The 12,806-nt window shown below is 38.8% G+C and overlaps 2 protein-coding genes across 2 annotated transcripts; both read left to right on the top strand.

Annotated features, from left to right (window-relative positions):
• The first annotated feature begins 1,477 nt into the window (after positions 1-1,477).
• On the top strand, positions 1,478-4,536 carry LOC103439671 (disease resistance protein RPM1-like). The gene has a single exon (XM_017333274.3). The coding sequence runs from the start codon at positions 1,478-1,480 to the stop codon at positions 3,140-3,142; it is 1,665 nt and encodes a 554-aa protein (XP_017188763.2). The 3' UTR covers positions 3,143-4,536.
• Positions 3,245-4,536, top strand: LOC114825911 (disease resistance protein RPM1-like). Its single transcript, XM_029104959.2, has one exon. The coding sequence runs from the start codon at positions 3,245-3,247 to the stop codon at positions 4,313-4,315; it is 1,071 nt and encodes a 356-aa protein (XP_028960792.1). The 3' UTR covers positions 4,316-4,536.
• Positions 4,537-12,806: the final 8,270 nt, after the last annotated feature.

Below are 12,806 nucleotides of genomic sequence, written 5' to 3' on the forward strand. Positions count from 1 at the left end.
AACTCAACACCGAAAGTTTCCATCTCTTTCATCTTTATACCATTTATTATTATTACTTTTTTTTTTTGGAAAACTCTTTAGACCTTTTCTTTTTCTTCACTTTTCCTCGTTGAATTATAGAAAAAAGTAACATAGTAGTGTGTTGAAACCTGATTCCAGAGCAAAAGCAATAGAGGTACTTGGTTGTATAAGGTAAGAACTAAATGGCAGAAGCGATGGTATAAGTTAATTTCACTAGTCATCACCACAGAAGCAAAACTTTCAACAACTCTTAGATTTATTAACATGCCAAAACAATTCCAACGAGATGAGGATCCAAAAAATGGCCGATATTATTGAATTGTTGAGCTTATACGAGATGTTATTTTTATTAACAAGCTTAGGACAACATGAAGCGTATATAAGATTCATGACCTGCATGATTCCGGCTTGTGAACGCCTATGCACAGGTAAGTCTTACTTAACACCAAAATACCTTGTCCCTCTGGATGCTCAAATCAAAATTCTTTTTTATTTCCAACTGCCAACATCATGTTCTTCAAGGAGATGCCACGGTTAATGGCAAGACTTGCATGAAACATGTTCATCGTGATATAACATTTTGATTCAATAATAAATATCAGTGTAAATTTTTCTACATAGAATTATTACACAAAGACAGTAAAAAAAACCTTTGTATAAAATTTGCTATTCCGGTTGAGTGTCCTAACCCAACTTTTTCAACACAAAGTATCGATCAAAGATAGCTGTCATCCACATTACTAGATTCTCATCGTAAACAAAATTAAAGCAAAGCCACCGGAAAGCAAAGACCTTTAATCATAATGTACAGAAGCCCCTGTCTAAGGCCCCGTTTGGGATTGAGGTGATTTTAAAAAAAGCCACTGTGAAAAAAAGCTGAGGGTCATTTTTGTGTTTGGTAAACTGAAAAAAAAGGGCTTATTTTGGAAGCTGCTGTGAGAATAAGCTGAAAATCAAAGGAAAAGCTGAAGCTGCTATTTGCTGCTTTGAAAAAAAGCCAGTTTTTTCAAAGCACACGGAGCTATAGTGCTCCCTTAATTAAAAGACACACTATCATCCTGCTTTTTTTTCCAAAAGCACTTTCACAAAAAAGTTTACCAAACACTCTACTGGCTTTATTTCACAGCCGCTTATTCTCACAGCACAGCCGTTTATTCTCACAGCAGCTTTTTTTCAAAGCACAGCAATACCAAACCAGCCCTAAAGGTAGTAAGAAAGGTGTCTGAACATTTCAATCCATCAATTTTCTCGATCTGCTTCTTTGTTTCTGATTTTCTTGATACCAAAGCCATCTGCTTCACAGCATTCAAATTGCTCCTGATTCTTGCTTCTTCTTCTAGTTTTCAGATTTCCTGTCTCTACCTTTGATTCCCAATATATTTTTTCCGAGCAACTGTTTGCTTACCCAAACCAAACAGATAGCATATAGTTTGGGGTTGTTGGATGCTCATATTATATGGCAGAACAAATTGTATGCTTTGTGATCGACAAGTTAATTCAACTACTCATCACCACAGAAGCAAACCTTTCAAGAGACGTACGCAAAGAAGTTGGTTTCATCAAAGACGAGCTAGATAGCATCCGATCATTCCTCAAGGACGCAGATGTTAAGGCTGCAGCAGATGGTGAGAGGACAAATGACAGCGTCAAAACTTGGGTCAACCAAGTAAGAGAAGCAGCTTTTTACATTGAAGATGTCATTGATGAATATTTGCTCCGCATCACACGGCATCATCAAGATCGTGGATTCGTTCGTTTTTACAACAAAATTATTTGGTTGGCTAAGAGAATGAGATCACGTGATGGGATAGTTTTGAAAGTTGACAGTATGAAGGAATTGGTTCGTGAAATCAAGGCAAGAAGTGAAAGATACGAATTCAGTTCCATTGACCAGCAAGGTCAAGATAATGGCGAAAAGACTCTTCCGTGGCATGACCCTCGAGTGGCTTCGCTTTTCATTGAGGAAGCTGAAGTTGTGGGGATTGAATCTGCCAGAGCAAAGCTGACTAATTTGCTGGTCGGAGGAGCACCGAGACGCGAAGTGATATCAGTGGTTGGCATGGGAGGACTTGGGAAGACCACTCTAGCCAAGAAAGTTTATGACAGTCAGACGGTGATGGGCCACTTTGATTGCTACGCTTGGATTCCGGTGTCCCAGACATATAGGGTGGAGGATCTTCTGAGGAAGGTAATCAAAATGTTCTACAATTCAAGTAAGGAGAATTTCCCAGAGGGAATTGACACAATGGATGAGGAGTCCCTAATCAGAAAATCAAGAGAGTATTTGCAGCAAAAGAGGTATGTCGTTGTGTTTGATGATGTGTGGAAAGTAGATTTTTGGGGGGCTATAGAACATGCTTTACCGGATAATAAAGGCGGACGAATAATGATTACTACAAGGATTCAAGATGTTGCCGATTTTTGCAAAAAATCTTGTTTTGTTCATGTTCATCACTTGCAACCTCTGTCTCCAACAAATGCATGGAAATTGTTTTGTAGAAAGGCATTCCAGTTTGAATTGGAGGGAAATTGCCCTCCAGAGTTAGAAGATATGTCACGGGAAATCATTAAAAAGTGCGAGGGACTACCTTTGGCAATTGTTTGCATAGGTGGTCTGCTGTCAACGAAAGTTAAAGGTGTGAATGAATGGCAGAAGTTATACAATAGCTTGAGTTCAGAGTTACAAAGCAATCCCCATCTTACAAGCCTCACAAGAATCCTATCCCTCAGCTATCACCATCTACCATATTACCTCAAATCATGTGTCTTGTACTTCGGCATATTTCCAGAGGACTACTCAATTAATTGCGTAAGATTGATTCGGTTGTGGATTGCTGAAGGGTTTGTAAAATTGAAGAAGGGAAAGACACTAGAAGAGGTTGGAGAGGAATACTTGACTGAGCTAATTCACAGAAGCCTGGTTCAAGTGTCAAAGGTTTACAGGGATGGAAAAGCTAGAGAATGTCGAGTTCATGATCTTTTCTATGAGGTCCTCCTTAAAATGTGTGCGGATTCATGCTTTTGTCATGTGTTATCAAAAGACGAGTCAGCTTTTAAGCCAACAACTCGACGTCTCTCAATGGCCATTAGTCCCTCTGATGCCTTGGGAAGCATTACATAGACTCACATCCGTTCTGTGTTTACTTTCAACCAAAAAGAATGGCCCGAGTCTTTCCTCAATTCATGGAGTGGAAACTGTAAACTTCTGAAAGTATTGGATCTCATGGACGCTCCAATCAATCAACTTCCGAAATATGTGGGGGATTTGTATCTCCTGACGTACTTAAGCCTGAGAAATACAAAGGTGGAGTTGCTTCCAGACTCCATAGGCAATCTGCAAAACTTAGAAACCCTGGATCTAAAACAGTCTTTGGTGTATCAAATACCGGCCAAGATCAATAAGCTTGTTAAGCTGCGGCATCTTTTGGCCTACTACCGCAACTACAACATGGATTTTTGCATGAATAGGGAAAGAGGAGTGAAGATGCATGAAGGTGTTGGATGCTTACAAGATTTGCAAAAATTGTACTATGTGGAGGCGAATCATGGAGGGATCAAGCTAATCAAAGAACTGGGAAAGTTGAGGCAGCTACGAAAGTTAGGACTAAAAAAATTGAAACGTGAAGATGGAAAGGCTCTGTGTGTTTGTATTGAAAAGATGAATCACCTTGAATCGCTAGATTTAAGTGCAATAAGTGAAGATGAAGTCCTTGATCTACAATCCATTTCAACTCCGCCAGAATTTATTCGGTCTGTGTGGTTGAAGGGGCGTTTAGAACAGTTGCCAAGTTGGATTTCAAATCTTCAACAACTCGTCAGATTGGTGATTTATTGGTCAGGGTTGAGAGATTCCCCATTGAAAGCCCTTCAAAATCTACCTAATCTGTTGGAGCTTCGTTTCGGACAAATGGGATATGATGGCAGGCAGCTGCATTTTGAGGAAGGAGGATTTCAGAAACTTAGGATTCTTGTACTCAAGGACATGGAGGGACTAAATTCATTGATCATAGACAAAGGGGTTATGCCTCTTCTCCAAGAGTTTCACATTGGACCTTCCCCACAACTGAAGGAGGTGCCCTCTGGCATCCACCATCTCCAAAATCTGAGACATCTTTTGTTTTATGGCATGCCGAAGGAGTTTGCAAGACAAATGGATCCAAATAATGGCCCACATTATTGGATTGTTAAACATATACGACATGTTCGTTTTGTTTACAACTTTGGCCCGGGAAATGGCAAAGCTGAAAGCCACTCCCTGTATGATTCCGACTTTTCGTTTTGGTGGAATGCCTGATTCCAACTTGATAAAAAAAATGGGAGTGTCTAAAGACTACAGGCTTATGGGCCGTTAAGATTCAATTGTTAGCTCTGCTAGCCTTGGTTCTTGTGTAGATTGACTGGGAGGGGCTCTTTCGTCTCTATGGTTTTTTGTTTTTTTTTTTAAGTGTTGAGTCTTCTCCTTTTGTATATACAGATTAATTCAATGACATATATTCAATATAGTTAATGTTTGTATCCTGATATGGCACATTTGAAATACATAATATGCATTCGTATATATATATCCTCGCATGCAAATGTAGAAAAACAATTCTTTGTGGTTGTAAAATTTTATATACTTAATTATAAATGGAATAAAATTAAAAAAAAAATCAAAATTTACAAAAGAAATACAAACACAAAAACAATTCGGGAGCTCTGCTCTCTCTTCCTACCCTCTACCCCTCTAGCCTCTGTGTTACTTGCCAAGTATGTGGGGGATTTGTATCTCTTAACGTATTTAAGCCTGAAGAATACAAAGGTCAAGTTGCTTCCAGACTCCATAGGCAATCTGCAAAACTTAGAAACCCTGGATCTAAAACAGGCTTTGGTGTATGAAATACCAGCCAAGATCAGTAAGCTTGTTAAGCTACGACATCTTTTGGCCTACTATCGTTACTGCAACATGGAGTTTGGCTTGAATAGGGAAAGAGGAGTGAAGATACACGAAGGTATTGGATACTTACAATCTTTGCAAAAACTGTACCATGTGGAGGCAAATCATGGAGGGATGAAGCTAATCAAAGAACTGGGAAAGTTAAGGCAACTGCGGAAGTTAGGCCTAAAAAACTTGAAACGTGAAGATGGAAGGGCTCTGTGTGCTGCTATTGAAAAGATGAATCACCTTGAATCTCTAGATTTAAGTGCAATAAGTGAAGATGAAGTCCTTGATCTAGAATCCATTTCAACTCCACCAGAATTTATTCGGTCTCTGATCTTGAAAGGGCGTTTAGAGCAGTTGCCAAGTTGGATTTCAAATCTTCAACACGTCGTCAGATTGGGGATTTGTTGGTCAAGGTTGAGAGATTCCCCATTGAAAGCCCTTCAAAATCTACCTAATCTGTTGGAGCTTCATTTAGGAAAAATGGGATATGATGGCGTGCAGCTGCATTTTGAGGAAGGAGGATTTCAGAAACTTAGGGAGCTAAAACTCGGGGAAATGGGAGGACTAAATTCACTGATCATAGACAATGGTGTTATGCCTCTTCTCCAAGAGTTTCACATTGGATCTTGCCCACTGAAGGAGGTGCCATCTGGCATCCACCATCTCCGAAATCTGAGATATCTTGTGTTTTATGACATGCCGAAGGAGTTTGCACAACAAATGGATCCAAATAATGGCCCACATTACTGGATTGTTAAACATATACAACATGACGGTTTTGGTTACAAGTTTGGCCCGAGATATGACCATGAAAGACACTTACTGTATGATTCTGACTTTTCGTTTTGGTCGAATGCCTGATTCTAACTTGATCAAAAAAATGGGAGTGTCGAAAGACTATAGGTTTATGGGCTGTTAAGATTCAATTGTTAGCTCTGCTATCCCAGTTTCTCGTGTAGATTGACTGGAAGGGGCTTTTTTTTTCTCTGTTTTTTTATTTTTTTTTATTTTTGACATGATGTAATGTGGTCTACCTAGCATTTTCCTTGTAATTTTGTTGTTGGTTGCAATAATTTTTTTTTATTAAAAATTAAAATAAAAAGCTATCATCACCCCAAACTCAAAATGCTCAAATGACATGATAAAATTTCATTGAATTTTTTATTAATGAATCAAGTTTTTACAGGAGATAAGTGACAACTATTTACCTTGTATCTTTGCTGTAAAAATAAATAAAAACCCTTCAAATTTTTGTGGATTTTGTCCCTTGATCAACAATTCAATTAACTGAGAAAAGTAATAAGATTGAAGAACTTAATTTAGTAAATTAAATCATATATTTTGGTTCAACTTAACCTAAAGATCCAATTTTTTTTCTATTTACCAATTCTTTACTATTTTATTTTCTTGATATAAATTTGTAAGATTTTGGATTTTAGAAATTTTGTTAACCAAAGGGTAGATTGTGAATTTTAGAAATTTGAAGTGTTAGCCTTCTCCTTTTGCATATACAGATTAATTCAGCCACATATATTTAATATAGTTAAATTTGTCATGATATGATATATTTCCATTGGAATACATAATATGCGTTTGTACATGTATCCTCGCATGCAAATGTAGAAAAAATAGTTCTTTACGGTTGTTAAATTTGATGTACTTGTTTACAAATGGAATTAAAATTAAAAAAAAATCAAAATTGCTTATAGTATCAAAATTCAACCGCCAAAGGTTTAGATGCATCCCCTTAAAACTCCCATTTACTTAGGCACAACGAACGAATATGTAAGGTGAGGACCCACAAAACAAGCGTTTGGGGTAGTGGAACGGAGCCCACCATTTCAAAATTATGGACCGAAGGAACATTTCTCTCAACCTTAGGCGCTAAGAAAAGTCCGCCTCCTCTGTCTTCCTTCCTCGTCTTTCCTTTTGTTGCTGAGTTTGCCCTCTTAAAACTTGCGAGGGGCGTGCCTGTCGATCTGGATGGCTGGCTGGTCAGGCTGAGCCAACGGTGCAACTCGATGATTTGTGGTCTTGGGACTGGAGTTCCTTCGCAGGGCGAAGGCAGTGCCCCCATCCCGCCTGAATTCTTTTTGCATTATGGATGACAAGGCGCTAAAACCAATCCGAAATTATCGCCCAAAACAAATATCCAATCTTCCATTTCTTCTTCTTCACATATCAGAATTTTCAATTAGGGTTTCACATGAACCTTAATCAAAACTTCTACATATATAAATACATATACACATATATATTTATATATAAACTCTCTCCCTCTCTCTCTCTCTCTCTCTCTCCCCCCCCTCTGTTTTGGAATTTTGATTTCCCGGGAAAGTTTCGAACCCAATTTCTTAGAAAGTCCCTAAAGCTTTTCGAGGACGGGAGAATCAGCAATGGAATAAAAACATTCCAGAATATTATGATATAAATTACTTTTAAAATTCGCTGGCGCATTTGCCTGAAAGCTGGTTCAGATGGAGGGGGAGAGAGGGATGGACGAAGAAATGGTGGAGTTCGTTAGGGAGGCTTTCGAGGGGGGAGAAATTGACATGGACTATGAATTCGATGTGCCCAAGTTCTACGATTTCACTCGCCCAGAGACTAGTCGGGAGGCCGAGGAGGCAGAGGAATGGTTCCTGTCAGCAGGAGGTTATCAGTTCTCGCGTAAGCGATTTCAAAAACATTGTATTGAATTTTGTGAATGGTATATACATCATAAGACAATCAGGTACAAGAGATAGCAAATATATATATGCTAGAGGGAATAAAACAAGACTACCTATCCCTCCTTGATTTACGTCTAAAGCTAACAAAAAAAGAACAAATAAGACACATCCCTTGAATTAAGGGAATTGACAACACTATCTATCACCCTAAAATCCTTTGTACGGTGAACATGCAACCTAATCTAACCCTAGTTGCCATTCTTTCTTCCAATACCCCCCTCAAGCTGGATCAAAGGGATTAATTGATCCAAGCTTGAACAAAAGACGCTGAAAATTAGCAGAGGTTAATCCTTTTATGAAAATATCCGCAAGTTTATCATGACTGCGCGTGTAGTGAGTATCGATCACCTTGGACTGAACTTGATTTCTGACGTAGTGACAATCAACTTCAATATGTTTAGTTCGCTCATGGAATACAGGATTCGATGCGATGTGCATCGCGGCCTGATTATCACAATGTAGGGACATGGGTTGTTGATGAGGAAAACCTAAAGCCAACAGAAGGCTTTTGAGCCAAATAAGTTCACAAGCAGTCGACGCCATAGCACGATACTCTGCCTCTGCACTAGAGCGTGCAACAACACTTTGTTTCTTGCTTTTCTAGGTAACTAGGTTGCCTCCCACAAACGTACAAAAACCAGTGGTAGACTTGCGATCGAGAGAATTGCATGCCTAGTCAGCATCGGTATAGCCTGAGATCTAAGTGTGACTATTGTTGCGCATAAGAATTCCTCTGCCAATGGAACCCTTAAGATAACGTAGCACACGATGAACAATCTTCAAATGATCCATGCTTGGAAAGTGCATAAATTGGCTAACAATGCTAACAGCATATGATATATCAGGACGTGTGATAGTCAGATAAATGAGTTTGCCAACCATTCTTTAATAGTAACTTAAATTGGGAATTGGATCACCGTGAGTTTTTAGCTTCAAGTTGCTATCCAAGGGGGTACGAGCAGGCTTGCAATCTGTCATTTTTGCTTCGTGAAGAAGATCCATCACATACTTGCGTTGGTTGAGGAAGAAACTCTTGTGAGAGTGCGCCATCTCGATGCCCAGAAAGTATTTGAAAGTGCCAAGATCCTTGATAGCAAACTTGTTGTTGAGATACTGTTTAAGAGCATTAATCTCTAACATATTATCACCTATCACAATTAGATCATCAACATAAATGAGCACAACTAGTTTACCCACTGAGCTGGAACGAACAAATAGGGAAGAATCCGCAATACTTCAACAAAAACCAACCCTTTCCAGAACATGACTGAGCTTGGCATACCATGCACGTGGATTTTGCTTGAGACCATAAATGGATTTATGGAGTTTGCACACCATTTCTGGATTGTTTGATTGAGGATGGCCTGGGGGTAACTTCATGTAAACCTCATCTTCAAGTTCACCATGCAGGAAAGCATTTTTAACATCCATTTGAAAGAGAGATCATGCATTGTTAATTGCAACCGACAACAATACTCTAACAGTGTTCATTTTTGCCACCGGAGCAAATGTCTCTTTATAATCGACGCCATAGGTTTGTGTAAAACCTCGAGCAACCAAGCGAGCCTTATTCCTTTCGATTGTGCCATCTGAATGAAACTTAGTTTTGTACACCCAACGACTCCCCACTGCCTTCTTTCCTTTTGGAAGTTTCACTATAGTCCATGTGTTATTTTCATAGAGAGCTTGAAGCTCCTCTGCCATAGCATTTCTCCACTCACTGTGAAGATTGGCTTCTTGAAAACTTTGAGGTTCTTAAGCTTCATTAATGGCACTTAGGAATGTAGCAAAAGAAGATAAGACTTTGCTATAATCAATAACATCAGTCACGGGATACCTGGCAGCGTAGGTCACATAATCATACAACTTGGATGGAAGTTTCCTCTCTCGTGCAGGATTGCGACGAACTGTAAGAGATTGAACTACAGGTATTTGAACAACATCATGGTTGGAAGGATCACTGAAGGGTGCAGTGTGAATCTCCGATGAGGAAGAGGTTTCATCTTCAAGATGTTCCACCGAGTGAAGATTAACATCATCCGGCACATGATCACTAGGAGTGCATGTTGCATCTTCTCCGTTTGGATATGGAAAAGGAAATAAGTCCATCAAATGCTCCCCCTGTCTAGAGTAATCCAGTGATTGTGAGAAGTAAGGAACATGTTCTTCAAATTTAACATCCCTTGAAACAACCATTTTTCTAGTTGTTGAATTATAGCACTTGTAACCTTTTTAGGTAGATGAATAACCTAGAAAGACATATTTGGCAGCCCTTGGGTCTAGCTTGTCATGATTTTGAACTTGAATGTGAACAAAACATGTACACCCAAAGACTCTCAAATGGGAAAAGTTGATCTTTCTATTTTTCAAGACCTCATAAGGTGATTTAAAATTCAACACTTTACTAGGCAATCTATTGATGAGATATGCCGCAGTAAGAACTCCTTGAGACCAAAACTTCTTAGGCACATTCATGTGAAACATAAGAGCTCTAGTCTTCTCAAGTAGATCTCTATTCTTCCTCTCGGCCACCCCATTTTGTTGAGGTGTTCCAACACAGCTTGTTTGGTGTAATATACCATGCGTGCTCAAGTAGTGTGACATGTTATGAGACATATATTCTGTGCCGTTATCTGATCGTAAAATATGAATTTTTGAAGCAAATTGGGTGGCCACATGTCTATGAAAATCTTCAAAAACTTCCATCACTTCACTTTTAAATTTCAAAAGATACAACCAAGTAATCCTTGTGAAATCATCCACAAAAGTTACAAAATATTTGTATCCATCAAAAGACTCTAGAATTGGTCCCCAAACATTGGAATGCACGATTTCAAAAGGATTACTAGCCCTAGACAAAGAGGAAGTAAATGGTAATCTAGTAAACTTAGAAAAATGACAAACATCACAAGGACTTGTAACTTTGCACATGTTTGGGAACAAGGTGGATAGAACTTTTTCAGAAGGATGTGCTAGACGTTGGTGCCAAAGTTGTTGTTCTTGAGCTAAGCTTGAAGTGACTTGAAAAACCTTGGGAACTTGAATATGCTTGGAAAGATAGTAGAGACCATTTAAGAAAAATCCTTCACCAATCGTCTTCTTGGTGACTACATCCTAAAAGATCACATTTTTGGGAGAGAAAATGACAAGACAATTTAATGAGTTTGTGATCTTGCCAACAGATAAAAGTTGAAAAGGGAATGAGGGAACATAAAGAGCCTCATACTCGACATCACTTGAGATCAAATGTATTTTTCCTTTTCCCACAACCATAGCATTTTTTCCATTGGCAACTGACACTAGAGATGGAATAGAAAAATTTTCAAATTTATGCAAGTTTGTAGACTTGTTAGTATATGATCAGGGGCTCCAGAATCTATAATCCAATAATCATGCACATTACCAATATTGAGAGCAGTTGAGAATGAGTGTAAGATACCTAGGATGTCCCTTTGTACCACGCCTTCATTTCCAGCCAGGAAGCCAGCAAACTATCCTAGTATTGCAGTTTGATTGTTGTCACACTGATTTAGTGGTCCTTCACTATCTCCAAGACCTTGTTTCTTGTGAAGAAACATAGCAAACTCGTTGATCAATGCAGCTAGATTAATGGTGAACTTCAGTGCTCCCTCAGAAGCAGTTGTGGCAACATGATTTGCCTTGTAAAAAGGGTTGTACGAGCCTTTCGAGACACCTTTATTATCCCAATACATTGAGGGGAAACTTTAAACTTCTGAAAGTATTGGATTTCATGGATGCTCCAATCAATCAACTTCCAAAATATGTGGGGGATTTGTATCTCTTGACGTACTTAAGCCTGAGGAATACAAAGGTGGAGTTGCTTCCAGACTCCATAGGAAATCTGCTAAATTTAGAAACGCTGGATCTAAAACAGTCTTTGGTGTATGATATACCAACCAAGATTAATAAGCTTGTTAAGCTGCGGCATCTTTTGGCCTACTATCGTGACAATAACATGGGTTTTTGCGTGAATATGGAAAAAAGAGTGAAGATTCATGAAGGTATTGGATGCTTACAAGCTTTACAAAAACTAGGCCAAGTGGAGGTGAATCATGGATGAATCAAACTAATCAAAGAACTGGGAATGTTAAGGCAGCTGCAGAAGTTAGGCCTAAACAACTTGAAAGGGGAAGATGGAAGGGCTCTGTGTGCTTCTATTGACAAGATGAATCACCTTAAATGTCTAGATTTAAATGCAATAAGTGAAGATGAAGTCCTTGATCTAGAATCCATTTCAACTCCACCAGAATTTATTCGGTCTCTGTACTTGATGGGGCGTTTAGAGCAGTTGCCAAGTTGGATTTCAAATCTTCAACACCTCGTCAAATTGGGGATTTATCTTTCAAGGTTGAGAGATTCCCCATTGAAAGCCCTTCAAAATCTACCTAATCTGTCGGATCTTCGTTTGGGACAAATGGGATATGATGGCGGGCAACTGCATTTTGAGGGAGGAGGATTTCAGAAACTTAGGAAGCTAAAACTCGGGGAAATGGAGGGACTAAATTCACTGATCATAGACAATGGGGTTATGCCTCTTCTCCAAGAGTTCCACATTGGACCCTGCCCACAACTGAAGGAGGTGCCGTCTGGCATCCACCATCTCCGAAATCTGAGATATCTTTGGATTTATGACATGCCGAAGGAGTTTGCACAACAAATGGATCCAAATAATGGCCCACATTATTGGATTGTTAGACATATACGACATGTTGTTTTTAGTTACAAGTTTGACCCAGGATCTGGCGAATATGAAAGACACTCCCTGTATGATTCCGACTTTTCGTTTTGGTCGAATGCCTGATTCCAACTTGATAAAAAATATGGGGGTGTCTAAATTGTTAGCTCTGCTATCCTTGTGTAGGTGTGGTGTGGTCATTTTAACATTTTCATTGTAATTTTATTGGTGGTTATAATAAATTGTTTTTTTAATTAAAAATTAAAATAAAAAGCTATCATCACCTCAAACTCGAAATGGTCAAATGACATGATAAAATTTTATTGATTTTTTTTTATGAATGAATCAAGTTTTTACAGAAGATAAGTGGCAACTATTTACCTCGTATCTTTGCTGTAAAAATGAATAAAAACCGTTCAAATTTTTGTGGGTCTTG

Source organism: Malus domestica, chromosome 07, assembly GCF_042453785.1.
Source record: "Malus domestica chromosome 07, GDT2T_hap1".
Lineage (NCBI taxonomy): Eukaryota > Viridiplantae > Streptophyta > Magnoliopsida > Rosales > Rosaceae > Malus > Malus domestica.

Excerpts from the sequence above, each read along its gene's own strand:
- LOC103439671 (XM_017333274.3), top strand. The coding sequence starts at position 1,478 with ATGGCAGAACAAATTGTATGCTTTGTGATCGACAAGTTAATTCAACTA.
- LOC114825911 (XM_029104959.2), top strand. The coding sequence starts at position 3,245 with ATGGACGCTCCAATCAATCAACTTCCGAAATATGTGGGGGATTTGTAT.